At 45.8% G+C, this 23,433-nt stretch overlaps 1 protein-coding gene across 2 annotated transcripts in view; it reads right to left on the reverse strand.

Moving 5' to 3' along the window:
* LOC138451524 (uncharacterized) overlaps nt 1–23,433 on the reverse strand; it is an 852,161-nt gene that overhangs the window by 793,098 nt on the left and 35,630 nt on the right. For both annotated transcript variants that reach the window (XM_069604916.1, XM_069604915.1), the window contains exon 2: nt 18,546–18,592. In XM_069604916.1, the coding sequence (XP_069461017.1) occupies nt 18,546–18,561 (16 nt within the window). In that variant the 5' untranslated portion in view covers nt 18,562–18,592. The remainder of the gene's footprint in view (nt 1–18,545; nt 18,593–23,433) is intronic.

Below are 23,433 nucleotides of genomic sequence, written 5' to 3' on the forward strand. Positions count from 1 at the left end.
TTGTTGACCTCCTCCTTTATGTGGGTTCTGACATGATCTGACATCCTCTAACCTCTGCTTGAAACAGGTAAACAGTCACCAGTGAGAATTTCATGCTGGCCCCAAGGGGTCAAGCCTGGTGATAGTGAAAACAGAGAGGCAAACTGATTTAACAGAGATGTGCACTCCTCCTGTTGTTCCAGTGTCTGATTAAAAGAGAGATTAACTCCTTCTATCTCTCCATATACAATTTGTCCCCTGAGGAAATCAGGTGGAGGTTCACTCTTCTCCTCCTGATCAGAGGCTAGAAGCAAAGCTCCAACTTCTGGCTGGGTGACATAGGCTTTTAGACGGTGTGAAAGACCCTGGGGGCCTCCTTAAGATTGCTTAAGTCCACCAAGTAATTGACCTCTCCAAGTTTTCCCACAACCTTGAAGGGTCCAATCCATTTGTCCTGTAAGGCCCTCTGCCCTGAAGGTACCATAACTAAAACTTGCTGGTCTTGAGTGAACTCAACCATGTTGGCCTTCTGGTCATGCCAATTCGTCACCAGATACTGACCTGCTTTTAAGTTATCAGATGCTTCTGTCATCACATGTGTCATCCTTCTCCGGAGACCTAACACATAGTCAGTGACTCTCACTGGCTTGGGAGAAGGAGCACTCCTCGTTAATTAGGGCCAATGGACTCTAACTGGATGACCATAGAAATGCTCAAAGGGACCAAATCCAACTCCCTCCTGAGGGACTTCTGCACAGCAAATACAAGGCAAAGCAGTAGAAGGTCCCACTTTCTTCTAATGAGTTCTTCTAAACCACCTATCATGCTCTTCATGGTACGGCTAAACTTCTCTACCAATCCATTGGTCTGGGGATGGTAGGCAGTTGAGAACTTGTAAGTCACACCACAGTTTTTCCACATGGCCTGCATGTAGTGAGACATAACATTTGATCCCCTGTCAGAGATGACTTCCTTAGGAAAACCTACCTTGGTAAAAATACCAAGTCGGGCCTTATCAACAGCCTGAGCTGTAAGAGTCCTCATAGGTATAGCTTCAGAATACCTAGTAGCATGGTCTACTACAACCAATATAAATCGATTGCCTGAAGAGTTTGGAGGGTCTAAGGGACCAACAATGTCGATTCCTACCCTCTCAAAAGGGACTCCCACCACTGGGGGAGGCACCAAAGGTGCCACATTCTTGGATCCACTCTTGCCAGAGATCTGACAAGTGTGACAGCTCCTGCAGAATGTATCTACATCTGACCCCCATTTAGGCCAGTAGAAATATAGAGAAAGCATTTCCTTGGTCTTCTTAAAGCTTAAGTGACCAGCCAAAGGAATCTCATGGGCTAACTGTAGGAACTGTTCCCTTATCTCTATAGGCACTACAAGTCTTTTGTAGTCCCCTGGGATAGACTCAGTTGGTTCACTGTTGAAGAGGCCATCTTCCCAGTATAACCTGTGCTTCCCTGGCACTTGTCCATCCAGCTGGGAAGCTGCCTGTTGGTGAAGGCCTTCAAGAGTAGGACACTCTCTTTGACCTCTGCTGAAGTCTGCCCTACAGGGGCCACCTTCTGCTAGTAAAGACTGCATGTCTGGATGGTCTTTAAGATCCAGATCTCCAACAGGGGAAAGGTCTTCTTCCAGCTCTGAAACCTCAGCAGCTGATTCAACCTCGCCTGGTTGGTTCTCCTTTTTTCCTGGAAATAGCAGTCAGTAGCTCCTGTGGACTGGGTGTTACAGTTTTTTCTGTAACATCCTCTTGCGAGTCCTTTAAGGTACTCTCCCTGGCCTTCCTTGTCTGCTCCTGTTTCCTTTTACTGGGAGGCCTGGGGATGCTTGATACAACTCCAAGAGTTTTGAAGTCATTCCCCAACAGGACTCTCCCAGGCACCTCATTTTGCACACTGACAACATGACAGATACCCCACATCAGCTGCACTACTCCTTTTTGCACACTGACAGATATTTTGACAGTCATGTTGTTGCACTGGATGAGAGCTGGTAGTCGAGGAAGCATTTGGACAGGGCCTCCAGCAAGTTTAGTGAGGCCTCCGGGTGCCTTAGCAACATCCTCAGGTTTGAAAAAAGATGCATCCACCACTATGATGCTGGCCCCAGTGTCTCTAATGGCAGGGGTCTCCTGACCATTCACAAGTACACTGTCCTTGTAATATTTGTTTGTGTTATCTGGAATTGAATGATAGACATCCAAATTCTGCTGTTCCCACAGACCCAGGGGCCCTAAAGAAACTCTTGCAGATACTCCAATGGGGTATTCAGCCAGTAGTTGTAAGTTTCCACATGCCATTTGTACTTCTCCCTCTGGGAAAAAGGTTAAGGAGGCAGTGTGGACCCCTGAAGGTTTACCCTTGCATCTGGGATCCCCTTTCACATGGTCAGTAGACCCACAAACATATTATTTTCCAAATGTTTTGACAAATGGGGGTTTCTGCTGACCTCCCTCTGGTTTGGCACCAGAGGTTCCACTAGCCTGATTTGTTTTCCCTTGTGGCTTACCCTTCTTATGTTTGGGGCCCTCTTTTGGATTGGAGGTATTAGAAATCTCCTGGTCATATTTCTTGTGCTGCTTCCCTTCACCCTGTTTCTGAGTTGCCCCAGAATCTTTGTGAGTAGCCCTGTTGGCAACCCCCAATTTTGCAGCCTTTGCTAACTTCTTTGGATCAATTTCCTTAGAGTCTGTCAAATGCTGTCTCAGCTCCGGAGAGCAGGCATCCAAAATATATTCTAACAAAAACAGGTTTCTCATTCCTTCAAAAGTGTTAATTCTGTAACCCTTAACCTAACTATCTAAGTTCTTCAAACATTCACACACCCAGGTAGCCCAAGGGGTACCATCCTGCTTTTTGAGGGTCCTAAACCTCTTAAGGTACTGGAAAGGAGTTTTCCCAAATCTAGCTATCAAAGCTAGCTTCACATTTTCATACTCCACTCTTTCAAGTTCCCCCACCTCCATTACAGCATCAGTTGCAACCTGGGGAAGCCTAGACAAGAGCCAAGGAATTAACTGATTCCCCGAAAAACCCTGAATCCCATAGTTATATTCAAAAGCAGCCAATCAATCCAAAATATGAAGCTTCGCCACATACATACTCACAGCTTCTTTAGGCATGTGAGGTCTCTTAGGACTGGAAGACCTAGAAGACTCTGGGATAGAATCATTTTTCTAGAGACAATTTCTTTATTTCAAGAGCATGATGCATTTCCATTTCTCTGAGTTTGATTTCTTGATGTTTACTTTCACTTTGCATTTGGAGCCTTTTGAACTCCAACTCAAGTCTCATTTTCTTCAAGAGAGACAAATTCTGGACTCAGTACTGGACCTGGTAGGTTCCCTGTCGCTACATATTGAGGGCCTAGAACGTGTTGAGGTGCAGAGATGCTCACATCCTGAGACTCCTCCAACTTTTCTTGCTCATCAATAACATTAGAGTTGGACTTTGAATCATTATCATTCCAATCTACACTATCCACATGTGCTGAAGGAGTAGGGGTTTCAACCCTACCTCTCAGATTTTGATGATTCATCAACTTTTCAATCAATTCGTTTTTCTTGCCCTTAACAGAGAGAGACATTACCGTACAAATATCTTTCAGTTGATCTACTGTTAGAATGATCGGGGCTTCCTGTTTGTAGTTATCCATATTTGGCATTTATAAAAACAATTGCTTTTCTAGTGGTTCTTAGCCTTGTGAAGGTTATTATTTGAACAAAAGGAAAAACAGCACTCTGAATGAAACAACGATACTTTATCCTCACTGCTTGCCACCAGTGTTAGGCAAAATTGTATGCAGTACTCTATGGGACCACCACACACAATTAGGACTACAGGTGTAAGCAAAACCAACCTTTGGTATAAGTCTGTACTACACAGTTTTTGGTAGCGAGCTGAGCAGCCAGGCTTATCTCAAAAGGGAATGTGAGCAGTAAATGATGCTACACAGAGGTTTTTCAATCACAGTGGTTCAAGTAGACACTCAAGGTTTCTCGTTAAAACACTTATTAATGTATTTCCTAGTCAGTTAGAAAACATTCACTAGAAGGAGGCAACTTAATATTATACACAAATATACTACAATTCAAATCACTAAGTTTCTGAGACAGTTTAGGCTCCCCTGAAGTAGGAGCAACATGGCCTTTCAGTTACTTTGAAGTGAGCAAAAAGGCACAAGGTAATAACAATATATAACAAATACTCTTTAGACAGTGCAAATAGTTTCAGTTCACCAGAAGAGTCAATTCGATTCAATAGGGCTAGGCCAATGTCAATGGATTAGTGTCTTGGATAGGAAAGAGCAGTTCTGGTAGTAAACGGCAAAGTCTTTGCCAAGGTTCTCAGAAGTAGTTTGCGAAAGAAAGAATCATATGTGGGGTCACAAGCTGATTAGACCTGCAAGTTTGGAAAGTTGCACAAACTTTCACTGCAAGAGGTAAGTACTCTCAATCGGGTTTTCACAGAACCTTAGTATGAAGAAAAAGATGCAGCTGAAGACGATGATTCCTTGCAGTTCCTGCAGATTTCTCTGTTCCTGAGCCTCAGTCGTACGGACAAGAGGGAGGACGTCGGGAGACTACTGCACTGTACGAGGAATGGTCAAAATGTTGGCAAATGGAAGATCTTTGGTTCGAGTAGCTGTAGTCAAGCACACAAGCTGGTGTCCCTCTCCCTGGTTAAACATAACCAGCTCTGAGAATGGTATCCACTTACAATTTGATTGGTCCCACCAACTCAAAGGGAGAAGACGTCCTTGAAGGGGCTCTCTGTCAAGGTGAAGGTGGCAATTTGGACCTTCAGCAGGGTCTCACTGGCCAAACCAATGGTCCAGGAGTTGCAGCAGCCATCCTCTTCCAGCTCGTCTTTGGTTCTTTCATTCCAGTGGTCGACTCTGCCCTCCAAGCAAAGAGACTTGCCTTTTATTCAGTTTTCTCCCATTCATTCCAGCCTAGCTGTCACTCACCCAACAGGGAGGCTGTCCTTGCCAGACAGTCAGCCAGCCAATCACGCCAGAGTGCATTTGGGTCTCCTAGGAGGCTAAGCACAGGGAGTTTCGGGTGACTCCTTCACTTCCTGCCCACCCAAACACTCGGGCGCCAGAGGCGGTCTTCAGTCCTGAAGCCCGCCAAAGGCGATGGAACAAAGGGACCAAACCTGGTTTGATGCGCAGAGACAAACCCAAGAAGGACCTCTCCAATAAGAAATGGTGAAAAAAGAAGACCGGGACCTGTTTTTACAGAGGGGGCTCAGACGCTATCTTGAAAAACATGGCTCCCGCAATTTAACTCTACTGTTTTTCGCTGTTGGGAAAAATCATGGTAGTTCGTTGTAAAACCACTGCCACTAGCCATTTCGATAGGAAAGGGTAGCATTTCACTGCTACATGAGTTTCTAGACATAGGGGGATACTAAGTAACGCCTCCAGCACTCTATTGTAAGATAGTGTGTGCTTGGTCTAGGAATTTGAAAAGACTAGAAAAGTCAATGGGCCTCATTATGACCCAGGCGCTAAGTGTTTAACAGCACAGTAAAAGGCTGCGGTGCCGTTAAACACCTAGCGCCTAATTGTGAAGTCCCTTTGCGGGACCCAACCTTAACAGCTGGTTTTACCAGCCGTTAAAGTAGAGACCCGCAAAGGGACCTTGGTGCTAATTATGGTACCGCAATTTGCGGAACCGTAATAAGCGCCTTCCCCATTCCCATAGAGCCCTATGGGGCAAAAATGGGAATGGGGAAGGGCCATGGCGGCATGGGGAATTACCGTCCCACCAACCTCGGAATGGGGTGGTAATTCCCCATTCCGCCATGGAGGACTCCGGCATGGACCATGGTGCTAATAGCACCATGGTTTAGCGCTCGAGTCCTAATGAGGCCCAATTTCACTTTACATTCTCTGGGAAACAGTAGTTTATCCCAAAGAAGGTATTTAAACCTTGGGAAGTCGAAAAGGCACCCCTGTGCCACTGCACTGAAGGTGCTGTGTGACACACATAAAAAGATGATGCCTATGAAGTTGTCTAAACTCCATCATCATAGAACACAAGAGTAAAACACACATCAAAATACATGAGAGGGTGGGAAAAAAGGCTCACACTCTTCAGGTGAAAAAAATCAAGTCCTCAAAATCAAGCAAAGTTGCTGGGGATCTCTAAGGTGGAGGGAATTAGCACTTTTATGAGAATTCTCCCTAACACCCACCACTTGGTCGATGCTGAGTGGGAGGGTGTATCAGAGTGTGGGAGACTTGACGGAGAAAGAGGCATGTCAAATTCAAGTTGAATTGTGGGAAGGGATCACAAGGAGTAGTGCAGCTGGTGTGGGGTATCTGTCATGTCGTCATACTGTTAGCCAGTGTTGGACAAAGTCAAGGCACATCTCGTGGCGGGCCCAGTTGATGATGCAAATGGCCATGAAGGTGGTGCATCAGACAATGGGAAACCAGTGGAACACACAGAGTGCATGAGCCATGTGCATCCTGGGGGTGCGCACAAGGATGAGGCAGGTTGCAAAATTCAGGATCTGTTGTAACTCACTGAGATGATAGGCAGGCCATACACATAAATGGAATAAGAGCAATGTAGACGGGAGACAATAATTGGCAACATTAATATGACTCTGTGAGGGTAGGAACGCGAAACAAAGGATAATTTAAGGATGTGGAGGTGTCGTTGACAGTATCTATGAGCAGTGTCCATGTGGCAACACAGTCTTCAGTCACTTCAGTCATAATCCATGGTACATCACAGTTACTTCACTGAGCTGGATGCTGTGGGAGTGTGGACTAGGGAGCACAGCCAGGGGGTTGCTTGGTGGAAGAGTGCAATGTCTCTGAAATTGTGATTCCACTCCCAACCGTACTATTGAGGAGGTGGCTAGCTCCCAGGCAGTGTTTGGAAATCTGCCTTTCCTGAGGCTAGGTCAGGATGGGGAGTAGCCCAGGTCTTGGTGCTCTTTAAATGGATGTGGTGTGTGTAATACATGTAATACGTGTAGTTGTATCAGTGTAACACTTACCTATGCTGCCCTGCAGGAGTGCCTGGTCCAGACTGTTCGGAGCATTGCCCTCACTGAATGGATTGGATATGCAAGGATCCCAAACCACTCCTTCCCAACTGCACTACTGAAGAAGTATATCCCAGTGACCAATGTAGTTGGGAGTGGCCTGGTAGGATGATGTTAAGCCTCTGGCAAGGTGTGTGAAGCGGCCTGGATGAGGACCTAAGGATGAACAAGTGAAAGTATTCATTATATGTTCCCACTGCTTTCCCCCAACCTCCCTCCTATGTCTCCCTTAGATTTGCTGGCTGGCACGCATGCAGATTTGCTCATCGTTATGATATGGAGCTGAAGACTGAAGGTACGAGGTAAGCATCCATCCAACTCCAGTTACTTCATTGGAAGTAGTGGCCCAGGTCAGCTGCAGCATACGAGATGCACTGGAAGGGTGGAGGTAAGTGCTAATATAGCGCTGCATGTGTTCTAGAGTTCTGGAAGCTTGCAGGCCTGAGTGCGGCTTGGTTTGTATTGTTCGTTCTTGTGTTCTTGTTTGCTGGTGGTGCAGAGGGCATATAATGTCTTGTTTTTCCCTTTGTTTCTGCAGGTGCGGAATACGCGAAATTACATGCCAGTTTGGGGACAGCTGCATGAAGGATGGTCAAAGCTGCAGCTGAGGAGAATTCTGGCTGGCTAACAACATGCACAGGCAAGCAAGTTCACAGGGAGTGGTACAGGTGGCCATTGTTTCGACAACGGACTCTTAATGCAAGTCTTCCTCGTTTCTGGAGCTGGAGATGCCGTGGAGCCTGATCGGTGAAGTCTTCAAGTAAGTATCAGGAGCTGAAGCTGCTGCTGAGCCTGATCAATGAAGTCTTCAAGTAAGTATTGACATCGGAACAGATTCGTAGCACAGAGGATCTCAGGAGTGCTCCGGAAGGGTTGGACGTCTCTGTGCACGTGGAAGCAGGAGCGGTAAGCATTACACTGCTGACACAGGTAGCAGAAGAAAAGCTAAGCACAGGGTGTGGCTCGGGGCATGGTTGTATACCCTCGGGCTGCACCCTGTAACACTAGACCACCAGGGATCCCAAAAACACAGGCCAGTTGGGGGCCATATTGATTTCTGCCCTAAGGTCCTGACTTGGCGGCCATGTATGTATGCGTCATGGCAGCCTATTCTCTTTAATAAATGCCTGCACCAGTCAGCCACCCTTCAGACTTTCGCACGCTGCTATGTGAGCATGTGCCCTGCATTCCCAATGGGTTCATGACAAGCAGGACATGTCATGTGAGCGGGTATGGATGGGGAGTAGGCTCAGGCTGAAGAGTAGGGTGGATAGGAAGTACACCTACAGGACCCAGTAGGAGGCATGAAGGGAGAGGGGAAAGGTGGTAGGAAGAAAACTTGAGAATGTTCTGCGAGGCAATAGTTGAGCAATTGGAACGCAGAGTCCATGATGCCCATAGAGTGAAGTCCGTGGATGAGGATGCTGCATTGAATGTTTTGAATACTGCCAATGGCTCAAGGGGGATAAGTGTCACACAGCCTCCAAAGTCTGCTGTCCTTTGCATAAGCACAACCAGAAACCCAAAGCACATGCATGTATAATCAAGAGGTCAAGCAAATTAACAAGGGGGGTCCTGGGAGTCCCTCTGCCAGACATTAGTCCTGGTTACGAGAGACTTACCAGAGTCTTTAGCTCACTATCTATCACAGAGAAGAAATATCCCAAACATATCAGTCTTTGTCCTGCCCTGGGGCAGTCCAGCACCAAAATGCTAGGCAATTCTCCTCTGAACAAGAGTACCAACAGAAACCCCAGACACGTGTTTCGGTCTGGTTGGACCTCATCAGTAGGGTGGATCTGTGCCTCTCTAAGAATAGTGAGCAAGGGGTCCACTTCTGGATTCCCCTAGTAACTTAGGGTGAGACCCAAAGTTACTTAAATATGCAAATTAACAAGGGGGGTCCTGGGAGTCCCTCTGCCAGACATTAGTCCTGGTTACGAGAGACTTACCCAGAGTCTTTAGCTCACTATCTTTCACAGAGAAGAAATATCCCAAACATATCAGTCTTTGTCCTGCCCTGGGGCAGTCCAGCACCGAAATGCTAGGCAATTCTCCTCAAGAGGTCATACAAACACAGACATGCGGACAAACTCACATCTTCGCTATTACCATCCCAAAATCACATGATCCATGCACACCTTACATGTGCCACTGCATGCCAACATTGTGGTGCACACTTAACCAGCCATTAACATGATTCACAGTGCATAACCATACCTGCCCACAGAGCTACCCTGAAGTGATTCCCTCACCCCTACACCTAACACTGTGCCTCTGCATTGGGGAATGGATGACAAGTGTCTGGCAGAGGGCATGGGGACTAGGGAGGTGAAAGGGTGCTGGGTGGACCTTTCATGGAGTGCATTTACTGGATGAGACAGGGTCCCTGCAACAACATGGGATATTGGATTTCACTAGCTATAGGAGTAATTCATGCTGACTGCACATGTGTTCATCAATGTTTAGTATGACCTGCAACTGTATGTGTGATCCTGTTGCAGCCAAATGAACAGCCATGCCAGTTGACACCACTGCACCTGGCTGCATGTCCAGTCCTTCATTCCTTAAGGGCTTGAGAGGACAATGACCCATGTCTCAAGGTTTAATGTAAAAAAAAGGAAAGTGTATCCATCTTGGACAGGAGACAAAAATGTCCACCCTGGAAGGGGGCAGAGGGGTGGGAGGTTGTGTGTCTATGTCCACATGAATGAACAGAAATGGGTCAACACTAATTCCCTCTGAAAAAGAAAATACCTCCATGGCTCATGGACATTAGGGCACAGGTGGTAGAGGTGATGTGGGTGGACTGGGACTGCCATCCTGTTGTGGATCCTCAGGTGGTGGCAGGGGTGGCAGTGCATCCTGTCCATGCAGTGCCAAAGCCTGGTCTTCATTCGCTAGGGCCACCCGTGATACAGATGCATGCACTAGCATCCCAATGGTGGAGAGGGTTTGATGCACTTCCTCCTGAGTGGCCAGAGTCTGCAGGTTTCACTCATTCGTGATGCATCAATTTGCTGGAAAAGCATTGACCCTAGGCGTCCATCTTCTTGTGGAACTGGGACCTTGTAGCCAAAGGTTCATTGTGCAGTGAAGTACTGATGCTCTCCATCTCATGCTGATTGGAGTCTCTAGATGCCAACATATCCAACTTCAGAGCTTTTTCTCTGTGCCACTGCATCTTTATACTGGTAGTCCTGCCGAGACACCAGATCAGCCTGTCAGCTCTTGAGGTTGGCCTCCATGCCCAGTTTGTGGGAGAACCTTGAGGACCGGATCTCAGCATGCAGTGTCTTCACCAGGCTGTCCATCAGTCTCTACTGATGGTCCTGAAAGGCCAGATGCTGCACATCCCAGGCAGCTGGTGAGGAGCTGTCGTCAGCTAAGTGATGGATGTCCTCAGCCATCTCCTGCATGATCTCTCCATGTTGGATGGCCAGGTGCAGCATCTGCTGAATCCACTCTGACTTTCCAGCATGTACACATCCACCATGTGTGTGGGGCCTATGGCAGTAGGATGCCGTGTCCAGGTCCATCGGAGCGGGACCCCTCTCCCTGGCTGTAGGTCTGCAACCGTCCATTGGACATCAGTCACTGATTTTGATCCCAGCATGGGTGAAGGCGATCTTGCAGCCGTAACCACTGTGGCCGTGGGGCTTACCTCTTATTGGACCTGTGACTCCTGGTGCACCTCCTCACACTCAAAGGCCACATCCATACTGCCCATTGAGGAAACCTCCATGTCTCTCACTAAGTCATCCTTATTCAAGTCAGTAGCTTCACTTGAAGAGTTTGAAGAGTCAGAAAGGTAAGAAACCTGACCCAGGAGTGCCTGGAGTACCTGTGGATTCTCATGGGGCACGACACAACGGCCTCCATGGGTGGTCTGTCATTTGACTGCCTCTTCTTGCTCCTTTACCTCTGCATCCAGTGCATCATCACCTGCACAGGGACAGACCACATAATTTACAGATATGAGCACCTTGCAGAACATACATCTGTGCATAACAATGCATACAGACACAAAATGGCCAGACACACATACATCACATGTTGTGACTGGGCACACTGTTAGCTGTACATCACAGATGAATGGCATTCACTGACATGCACATTCATGGGTGGGAATATCAGACTGTGCAACATGGCATGGTCTGCAGGATTGAGGATACATACATACACCCAGACATGATTGACAGTGACACCCATCCGTGGAAGGATGGTGGTCTGTGCATCATCAGTGATTCCGTTTTCAAATCCAACATTTTCTTGTTGCATCATGTGGAAGTGTGACCTGTGTGTTGCCATCATATCCACAATCACCAGTCACATGCTTTGCAAACATGTTTGAGGACACTGCGACATCGAACTGATAAAGGCACACTTGCAGGGCCACTTCTCCATTGACACCGACATGACCCGTGAACCCCTGATGACATCACAGGAAGTGATATCATCTGACCCCACCTCCAAGTGACATAACTGGAAGTGATGGCAAACAACCTTCAGATTTTTCAGATGCGTCTAGCACCCGTGTTTTCAGCCAGATATAAGAAGCGGGGCACATAGAAAGGAATGATTTGTCCACAATTACACATTTGGGGAATGTCATTTTCCAGATTCGACATGGGGTCTAAATGTAAAACATACATAATGCAGTATTTGTAACATTATAACCGAAATCTTTAACACAGGCTACAGCTAATGTATGGAACATCTATAGATCAACTGACACAGAAGTACGCGTAATCTGTGGCTTTGCTGTGTTAAACAAGCCAAAAAAGCACTGACACCTGGGCAAGTGTGCCCTGCTGTTTAGTCAGGAGAAACATGCTGCACAAGCGAGGCCTGAAATTAAATCATTGACCAGGATTTATTAGCAACAAAATGCCCTGGTTATAAATGTATCTATGAGTCAGCTACCACTACGATAACAGAAACCTATTAGACTGGTCTGCATGCACACAGGCGAGTGCACCTGATGATTTTATCTTTGCTGGAGTATAACACTTGGGAAAGGTTCGTTCAATATATCCAAGACCCCCCCCCATAGTTTTTATTATCTAAGCATAATACTGGGTGTTAGAGAACCCGCCATTTAATGTAATATCATTGCTGCACACATAAATCCATAGCACCACACAGTTATGCTAAATTGAAACCACCCAGGAGTTGCTTCTCATCCGGGGACTCACTGGCAGACTTCAAGGCAGACTCAGTGGTGCCCAATGGTGTAGCACCACATTTGGTGGCTCCCCTGCGAGCCATCCTGTAGGGGCACCCCAAGCTCCTTAACAAAGCACAGGGCACGCCACACCCCGGTCCGGAACACCACGTGTGCGCAAAGTCCATGATGATTATGCCACTTCACAGGCATGCACTATTGCAAGTGAAAGAAGTATGTTTTTTAATCAAAGCTTAAATGTTTAATGTAACATAGAAAGAAGTGGGAGGGGGCAGTGCCTGTTCCTCAAATATACAGCCACCAATAGTGGCTGATAAGTTGTTTTTTTGGAGTTTGTAAATATTTGCCACAAGTATTTCATTGCGACCAAGCATAGTGAGGGAGCCCGAACTAACGAACATGGCTTTGGGGGTGTCACAGGGGATTCTTCTTCCTCCCCTGAGAACATATATTGAATAATGGGTAAAAACGGTCTATTACACTGGACAATTTCTGTGAAAAGTTAGAAAAAAAGACAAACAGTTTAGGTAGAAGGCCAACTGTCGATTTTGTAGGGTGTAGGATAAATCATGAAAAAAGTACACAGAAGATGCAAGTCACCAAGAGTGCACAGGGCATTTCCCAATGAATTATGATGCCAGCACTGCAATATATGCCAGTATAACAAATTATGCTGGCTGTGCTCACACATTTCCATGCTGGCTCCACCAACATATGCTAGTGTTCCCATATAAGGAAATATTCTTGTTTGCTTTAAGATTTATTTTTATAGTATCTTTACTGGCACTGGGCACTAAACTGGGTCTGCCAATATATGTCAGTACTCCTATGTAAGAACATACTCCTGTTGATTTGGCCATTAAAAGTGACATATTACAATTTGAAAACATGTACAAACTGTTTCCCATATAAGCCAGTCTAGACACATCACAGCGTGTATCATGCTTGATTCATCATAGATACTGAGTTAATAAAAAGTCATGCTACAGTAAATAAATCTACAGGCTGCTAAATGAAAACATCTGTTTAGCGAGGTAACACTACTTATCATGCTTGCTTTTTTAAAGATGCCGAGTAATAAATGTCATGCCACAGTAAGCAATGGCTAGACTGACTGCACCAAAATGCCAGTCTAGCCAGGCAATGACACACATTAACTTGGCTGTGCCCAAAAATACCAATAAAAACATGCAAAGTCAATAAACGATGTGGCAAAAATGCTCCAGTGGTCTCCAGTCTCCCAGGGCCTTACACACAAATGCATCCCCTTTCACAAACTGGTCACTCACTCATACATACCCTCTCACATTCACTCACACTGGATTCACCACACAGGTACACATCAAACCCCATCTTGAACATTCAAATACACATTATCACATTCATACTTATCGACTCAACACTCACCCACACCTACTCTTACATTCAATCATTACATTCTCTACACAGGCACACTATCACCCACCCACCCAGAACATTCAAAAACACACCATCACATTCGTACTTATTCGCCCACCAGTCACTCACTCATACATCCTTTCTTACCTCCACCCAGTGCATTTTCTACAGAGGCACACATCCACCCACCCACCCAGAACATTCAAAAACACACCATCACATTCATACTAATTCACCGACTACTCACTCACTCACTCACTCACTCACTCACTCACTCACTCACTCACTCACTCACTCACACCTTCTCGTACATCCACTCATTGCATTCTCTACGCAGGCACACACCCATCCACTCGTTGCTTTATCTACACAGGCACCACCCACACAGAACATTCAAAAACTCACATCACCTCACTTCTCATTCACCCACCAGTCACTCACATATTCTATTACTTCCACTCATTGCATTCTCTACACATGCACACACCCACCCACTGAGAGCATTCAAAAACACACATTACGTCACTTCGCATTTGCCCACCATTCACATACATACATCTGAAACGCACTTCACACATGCAAAATACACATAATCTATATTTTTTAAAAGCCTTCCTACCTTTATCTTGCAGCTTCGGTCCGTCCTTCCAGGCCACCCTTGGCTTCTCCATGGTGCTCACAAACAGGAACCAGAAAGCTTCCTGGTTACTGTTTGTGAGCTGTGAAGAAGCTGAGGGAAAAAGGGTTGGAGCTCAACTTTTTTTTTCTTTTTTTCCTTTTATATCTTTTTTTTTAAACGTGGGTTCTCAAGGGAGTCACCAGGGGATGCAGCTGCAATCCCTGGTGACCACCAAATGACATCCCTGTCACCATTTCTCCAGGTCTTCCAAACTCCAGACACAAAGATTTGTCAAAACTATTAGAGAGATATCCTGATGTAGTGTTCCCAAACCCAGGAGGGGTATGATGGGTGGTACACAAAATCCAAACAGCACCCGGAAGAGTAATCTGATTGAAACCACATGCCTACCCGTAGAAGATCTAAAGCAAAACACAAATTCCCCGAAACAAGAAGGACTAAATCCCAAATCATAAATAATTATGGATATACACATGAGTTTTTCAATACACTGTTTTCCTGTCATGTTTGATTTATAGAGCCATCGTGTGCATTTTTGGCTCTGTCTAGGAGCTCTGCTCAGTCCCACAGCCATATTAAGTATGTGCGTACATGATATATTTTCCATTAAGTGTGCATATCCATGATTATTTATGATTTAGGATTCAGTTTTTCTCTATTGTTTAGGAGTACTTGTGTTCTGCTTAAGGTTTCTTCTCTGCTCTCCTTTACATTGACAGGTTACTGTGGTGTTGTTTATAACTGTAAAGGATTGACAGAGCTGAAGAATATGTTGGAGCTGGGAATAATCAAAAGGTCTTAAAGTGAGTGGATGTCTATCATTTTGGTAGCAGAGCCTGACAATAGATGGCGTATTTGCATCGCTCTTCAAAGATTAAATGAAATGTCTACGTTCTATGCATATCTCATGCCTCGCATAGATAAACTTCTAGAACCCCTAGAGGAGACAAAGTTCACTTTAACATTAAACCTTATGAAGGGCTATTGGCGGGACCCCCTTGAGAAATATGCCTGGTGGAAAACTGCATTTCTAACAGTAGAAGGACTTTTCCAATTCACAGTCCTACAATTTGGCCTCTCTGGGCTCCCACCACGTTCCAACGTCTAATGGACCATATCCTGACCCATTGTCAGACTGTCACTGGGACATTCTCGTGTATAGTAAGACATGGGAGGACCATCTGAAACACCTGGCATCAGTCCTACCTCATGCCTCGCATTGACAAACTTGTATAAACCCTTGGAGATGCAGAGTTAATTTTAATGTTACACCTACTGAAGGGGAATCGGCAGGCCCCCCTTGAGAAATATGCCAGGTGGACAATTGGTTTTTAAGGTTAAATGTCTTTATATGGAGAGATTATATAAAGAAGGATTATATATCCAAACTTTTATAACGAACAATGTTATTTATAGTGATTGCATTTTTGGGACGTTCTACCCATACCCCAAATTTCTGACCCCTAAAAACCCACCCCAACCATTTCCCAAAAGTTTTTAACCCTTTACCCCACCCCTAAATGTATTCACTATAAAAAAAATGTTGATATAAAATATTCGGTATATGATCTTTCTATATAAAATTTTCGATATAAACACTCCATACCGGTTTTTAACACCAGAAGTTGTTTTCCTAATCAAACCTTGGAGGATCATCTGATACACCTGCCAGCAGTTTGCAACCAATTGAGAAACTGTCCCAGTCATCTTTAAAATAACTTGGGTTCCAGGTTGGAAAATTACTGGTCCTACCCCATCACAGTAAGGTGTAGGCCATCAAGGGTGTCCCTCAGCTCCAAACCAAAAAAGGCATCTGGGCTTTTCTGAGACTTCTGAGATATCACCCACATTCATCCCCAACTTCTAAGGATTACCAGCACCACTAACGGACAAATTGACTCATCGCAAACCTGCAGGCTCAGAGCAAGATGCAACAATGGCGTATGACAATTTGAAGAGCCGACTTTATAAAAGCCTGATGTTGTTTATGCTCGACTTATCCTGGAAATTCGCCCACCAAACCAACGACTTATTAGGGCTATGGGCAGTGTTATCTTAGATCCAAGAAGGTGAAGAAAATCCCATATTTGCATCAGTCACATACTCTTCCATAGGGAAATACAACTATCCAGTGGTGCAGTTATAATGTCTTGCTGTAAAATGGGCTATACACAGCCTATGGTTTTACTTATCCAGTCACCAGTTCAGGCCTATTACAGACCATGCCTCTTTGGTATGAATGGCATGAAACAAGGACACAGATCCATCTAAAATAGCTCTTGGCCCTCTTGGATCTAAGATAGCTCTAAGATAGCTCATGGCCCTCCACCATACTTGTTCACACTAAAACATATGGTCATTTAAAACAAAAATAAACACTGACTTTCTTTCCCAGTACCCAAAGACAGCCGGATGTCCTGGGAAAGATGGGGACAGGGGCATGAACCTCTCAAGGAGGTATGTGGACTCCTCTCAACCTGGGGCAGGAGACCTGTGGAAGATATGAGCGAGGGACAGCCCTTAGTAGCATTCTTTTCAAATCTGAATACAAATTATTCAACCATCTTTCAGAGTTGGTGTGTTCCTGAGGCCATCTCGGACAAAAGGCAGCTCCCACACTCTTACAACTGGCAGTAATGTTATAGACACTCGGTTGTGATGTTCCCTGGGCCTCTATGTTGAATTACATATTTGCCTTCCCTTGCACAGTTTTCAAGTCTCAGTATCTTCCCCTGAACTGCATCTGATGTTGATTATCAGAAGAGAAGCACGAACATGTTCATGCACTACACACCAGCACCATGGTTTTCTCACAAGTGTGAGCCAGTTTGCTAGCCTTCTGCCTGCTTCTCTGTATTTTGCCAGGAATCAATGACTATGTGCTCCTGCAGCCCAAGATCAGATTGTGGTTTACCCGGGCACACACATGTGGTTGCTCTTGAGCTAGGTCAGCACATTAAACAATAAAATAAAACATAAAATAAACTGCTGTTTTCTCCTGCCCCAAGATCATCCTTGCTTCCCTCTTTCAGTGCCTGACTTGTGACTTCATGACAGAGTACATAAAGAAACATGTAGGGCAATTGTACATAGAACACGATATAAAACCAGGTGGATGAATAGCAGATTATCAGAGGTGATTAGAGGAGACAGAAAGAAAGTGATATGAATGATGAGCAGTTAGACGATGTAGCGGCTGAGATGAACAGAGAATGGTCCTGGGTTCTATGCATATGGTCTCTAAGCGGGACAAACAATGCCATCTAAACTCAGGCGATTGTAAGGTTGGCTAGGCGTTGCAAGGAGCAGCTGGGGAAGGCAGCGTGGGAACTGAAATGACAGAAGACTGGTGAAGGCGGGAAGAAAAGTTAGAATATACATCCGAATTTGAAAATGTAATGGGTTTGATCAAAAACCATTGTAGGGGGATTACAATTGTCGTCATTTAGTTTTGCAGTTGCAGGTAAATGTGTTCACTCCTTGACCAACTATCAATGAAGTTGGCCAAATATTTGAGTAAAGCAGAAGTTATTTTCGCGATACTTGAGGGAGACGGATTAAGAGACTGAGCTATTAGATGTCTTAATTTAGCTGAGAAAAGAGACCATGAGAATAACTGTCATGTTATTGCAAATGTTATGTAAAGCAACATTTGAGTCCTTCTCAGTGATTCTTCGCCAGACAATATTTTTAGAAATAATAATATATGCATAGTGGCTAGTAATAAAAAGAAAACATTAAGTGAAAAAATAGTAAAGGACATTACAAGTTCAAGGACAGGAAATAAAAACGATGCACTTCTGCATGTCTTCCCACAGTTCAGCCATGTCATTCTTAAACGCCTTCCCTGGGTGCTATAATCCACTGACATGATTGCACCAGATTCTGCATTTTTAATCGATACCCCTTTACTAAAACCAATATGACCTACATATTCATGGAAATCGAAGATTTATTGTTTTATAAAGCAGCAGAGTTGTACACCAAAGATCGCCACCACAGAAGTACATGCCCAAATGATGTGCAAACAATTACAAAGCGACTTGTAAAGGTGTGCATGTGAGACAGACCATTGTTAAGAATGTACTTTACTGGGCTAGTATACTAGTTAATTTTGTTAGATCATTCGGAATCTTCAAGGCCTAAGAATGACTACAGTTTTCCCTTGTTCCCTTCCTACCTTGAAGTGCTTTGAAGCACTTAAATTGAGTATAAGCATTTTACAAATAAACAATTACAATTACAATTAGCATCATACCTGGTTTGTTGATCATTTTCAGTCGTCACATAAACTATCCACTGAAGCTAGAAGGAAGAAAAAATGATATTTTTATATAACATATTAAACATTATTATGGCAGCTGCTGCCTCATAAGTAAGGCTACAGAAGTTATCAAATCTTCTTACTTCATCAACCCAAATGTTCAGTGACCTGCAAGTATTATGCGTCGCTGTATAGCATGGAAAGCAGTACCTCCCACGCCACTAAGGCCTCCCCAGTGTCCCAAAGACGTTTACCATGCCCCAAAGCCCTGTGGTGTCCTGCCAGAGCACAGTCGAGCAGTGGGGCATGTAATAGGGCCCTGTTGGATCGGTGGCATCAGTCAGCCCTTTCTTGCAGATTACTTTTTTTTCTTCCTTGGGTGACCTTGAATTCGCCATTTGGACCTCAAGGGAAGGCAGCTTGTTTGGCCAGGGTTACTCATAAACTAGTCATTTTTAATGTGAGGTAACTTTAAACAATTGCACATGTTTGGAAGCTCATGTAAGCATACCTAACAATATTAATCAAGAAATGGCAGACTGTGACAAATTGATTTCTGCCCTGCAGGAGTTCAAGGAGGAGTACAGTCTAAAGCGCCCACTCAGCCCTCACACTTCTACTATCAACACTTTAATAAAGGCAAAACAGGCAGTCCAGAGATATACCTCCTTTGCCTTTTGTGGTAACGTGGGCTGAGAGAAGCCTATACTCTTAAGAGGGGTGAATGTGGTTCAGTAGCAAACCAAACTTCAAAGTATTACAGTCCAAAATGATGGAATGACCAATCAAGGTTCTAAAAACATATATACACTTTCATTAAGCACATCATGTACAATAATAACGAATGGGAAAAACAGTACACAAAACCCACCCCTGAGGAAAGAACACAGAATAAGCTAAAATAGGAGATGCAGCACTCTGGGTAAGGAATCAGGTGTGAAAGGCAAGCCAAAAAAACAATGTTCTTGAAAAAGGATATGTACTTGTGAGCAAAAGGGGTTCAAAGTGACCCAAAGTCTCTAAGGACCAGAAATGGACCAAGAGGGCAGTAAGCATTCACTAGTACCTTCTTTGCAGTTATTGGTGGTTCGGCAGTGCTGAACCAGACTTCTTGGCACAGTGCAAAGAATGGAACAGAGCAAAAGGCAGCAATAGAGGGTCCTGATGGATCAAATGTGCTAAACAGTTCTTGAAACATGTCCCAAGCAGTTCAACAGTGACACAAAAACACTAGGATACATGATGTCATGGCCCTCGTGGTGTGGTGAGTCCCAATCTAGGGACTCTACTACAAGAAGACTCCTTTTCTTGTGCTCCCAAACATGGGAGAGGCTGGTACAAAATGGCAGGACTCCTCCTACACGGTGAGGTCATGGGTACCACTGTGGCTGGCAGAGATGCAGTCTTGCTCCTGAAGCAGGTCACTTCTTAGATTGCTGTAAGTCCCACTCCAGGGACTAAGGGGCAAAATGGGTCCTTTTTTTTTGGGCTTCCATACACGGCAGAGGCTGGCACACAATTGCAGGAGTACTCTGAAACTGTTAGGTCCTGGGTACCGCTGAGGCTAGGAGATAGACCAACCCTGTTCTAGCAGCAGACCAGCCGCAATGGTCCCTGGGGATGGTTAGGGGAAAGAGCTTTCCTCTGACTTGGAACACCTGCGTTTAACTTCTCAACTGGAAAGTACTGCTCTCCCAGCAGGGTTCAACAAAATCATCTTAGGGATGGGCGTCCCTAGGATGCTTCAAGATGATTCAAAGAAGTGGCTAGCATGATTTAGGGGTCCAATCCTTGCTCTTGAAATTAGCAGACTTTGCTCTTCTGATTTCACACCAAAAATGCTTAGCTCCATAGTAAGTGGAGGGGACAGGAAAGAAAAAGAGAGAAGAGAGAAGAGAGATAGTGGAAGTCTACTTCCTTTGAACAGAGTTCCCCTGACTACTCTAACCCTCATCCCTTCCCTTTGCCCTAAGAACAAGAGCCTTTAGAAATGCAGCCCCTTGGTCTGAGCCCTGGTTCTTTGTGAATGGGTATGTGTGATGCTGAAAATGCATCAGAGGGACAGGGCCTCCGTATCCTTGTCCTTTACTGCTTTTTATCATGTGTTCTGTTGTGTTTTCCGTGCAGGAGTTCATGTGGGACTCCTGGCGGCACAGTCTCTCTCTTTTGGTTTGGTGAACAGACCCATGGGATACCCTTATGGCACCCATGGGTAGGGGTGCAACCCTGTGCCCCTAGTGTATGTTTTTGAGCACCTGTGTGTGACCCACAGAGCAGGGCATGGGCTGGTGGCAGCTCCGTGCTGAAATGACAGGTGCCCTGAGTGTCCTCCATTTTGGGATGCCCAGGACCTGTCATTTGGAATCAGTAGATTCCGGATGGAGACAAAATGGCCCCCATGGCCTCTTGCCTTCCATCACCTGTTACCTTGATCGTCCCGAAGTCTCGGGAAGGCCTGCCTCTGTCCCTTCCCCCTGACTGGCTGTTGGGTGGAAGTTCCGTATATGGTAGTGTGGGGAAGTGCTGACCAGACTGGCTGGAGCCTTCTCAATGACCGTATGTTGTGGGTACGCCTGTGGGTGGGACCTGGGTGAATGGAGTGTGTGACAAATATGCATTCTATGTTGTGGCTGTCTAGTATCTGTGGTGTACACAATGGTTGAGACAGCCCTGCCCGAAACCGGTATGAATGCAGCTGGGAGTGTTAAATGGCTCGGTACTTGTCCCAATACACATAACTTGTTGTGAGTGTCTGGAGAGAAGTGAATGGCCTGAATGCCTTGTGTGCCTGATTGGCTGCCTGCCTGCATGAATGACCGTAGTTGTGATTGGATGCTTGATTGTGACCCAGCGGAATGAATGGGAGATGAACAGTATATCTGGGGACCTCTCACTGCTAGGAATCGTGTTCAGAAGCTGAGGTCCACTACGACGAGTAACTGGAGTAACTGAAGCTTGATCCTGAAGCCCTGCTGGACTAGAAGAATTGCTGTTGCTCTCCTTCGCAATCCGAAAGCTACTGTGCTTCAAGAACTGACCCAGAGAGGACCTGGTAAGGCGTCCTCTTCCCGAGCTACGAGGGACTATCGTGCACAGCTGATCTTTTCCTAAGCTCCCTGGTAGACAGACCTTCGACAGGCTGCAGACCCGATACAGGAATTGCTGCGGAACTCCAAGGAGAAGCACCCGGACTGTTGTCCACCACTGTCGCGACCGCCGTCGCTGACTGGAGCCGCCGTGCTCCCGTTGCCTAAGACCTTCATTGATCCAAGGACACTTTTGTCCGCATCGTCGCTGCTATATCTTGCTGGAGAAAGCCTGGCCATTGGCGCGCCGAGGAGCATCCACCAATGGGTTTCCCGCCACCCAAAGACCACAGAGACGCCGAAGACTTGACGCCCTTGCTGGGCCGCAGTTCTTCAACTCTTTGCGGTCCAGAAATATCGACACCGAGGTGCCCCGCACGCCTCTTCCTTGCAGGAAGTTTACGCTTCCCTGTCAATGAGCAACTCTAGGAAAGACGTGGCCATTTCACCGCCGAGCTCGACCTGTTCTTCGTCGGACGTTCGATAACCCGTGACTCCTGCCTGAAAGGGAGGGCACTCAAGAAGGGTTGTCGATTTCCCCGACACAGAACGCTACAACACCAAGGTACTTTGGGGTTGCAGAACTATTGGAAATTCTAGTGGAACAATATATGGACTGGGCTTGTATCTTTCTTCTACAGGTTGCCCAGGTGGGGGGGATCTCCACACAAAACTATGTTTAACGGTAGCGACCAGTATTCTGCCAATTGTTCAACCATCTTGCTTTCCTTCCTCTCTCTACTGCTGGTTTCCTCTTTATTTTGATCTGTGTGTCATTCTGACCGTATGCACTTTAAGGAGATCTAATAACGCTAGTTGTACCACTTTAGAATTGTACATATTTAACATTGTTGATTTTCAGAGTACAAAGTGAGTTATCGTGATCGTGTATTTGACTTTGAATATTAATTATATAAAGACTGTGTTTTAACCGATACAGTGTGTGGACATTCCTTCGTGGGTGCTCGGGGACTACACTGTACTTAAGAACCAGCTCGCATCACCTCCTGAGAAGCTAGGCCTTGATTGCTCGACCACAACTACGCATACTAGAGAATCTTGGCAGGGGTCTCTGCGCCTCCCCTCAACCATATAGAGAGCGGAAGTGCAGACCCACCCCCTGGTCTTTACAGTATGCCCTTTTATACCTGTTCCCTGGCAGGCGACCTGTGGAGTGTCTGTCCCTGGGTGTAGTGTGGCTCCCGTTATATGTGCTATGCATATGTCCCTCCTGCCCTCCACCAACAACACTGGATACAATCCTCCCTCCCTCCACCAACACCCCAGATTGCAATACCCCGTGCTCCGCCATCTCTCGTTTCCAATGCACTGCCCCTCAGGCCACAATTAGTCATGCCATCTACAATGGCCTTGCCCTCTTTTCTTGACCCCATCATCCTGTGACTGTGTGCGCAGATGGTGCAGGGACTGCCGCCGTCGGGGTGCTCTGGCACTACTCCTCTGTTGGCATGGTTGATGTTGACGGTATTGATGCCTGCAGGTTCTGCCATTGGGGCATTTCTCTCCTGGATTTGTTCTGCAATGGCTGAGGCACCCTCACACAACTCACTCACCCTTTGCCTGAGCCCAGTCAGTGAAGCGGTGCATGCTGTGCAAACTTTCCTTGTCCGGGCATTGTCATGCACCATCCTCTGTGTGGCCTCATGGATGACGTCACAGATGGCCTTCATGTCTTCACTGTGTGCATTGGCAATGACCTCCATCTGCCTCTCTCTTGCTTCCATGTCATTGAGTCTCTGCATTACCATGCTCAAAGTGGCCATAGACTGGGATGG

This window comes from Ambystoma mexicanum, chromosome 1p (genome assembly GCF_040938575.1).
Source record: "Ambystoma mexicanum isolate Mex_15411 chromosome 1p, UKY_AmexF1_1, whole genome shotgun sequence".
Classification (NCBI taxonomy): domain Eukaryota; kingdom Metazoa; phylum Chordata; class Amphibia; order Caudata; family Ambystomatidae; genus Ambystoma; species Ambystoma mexicanum.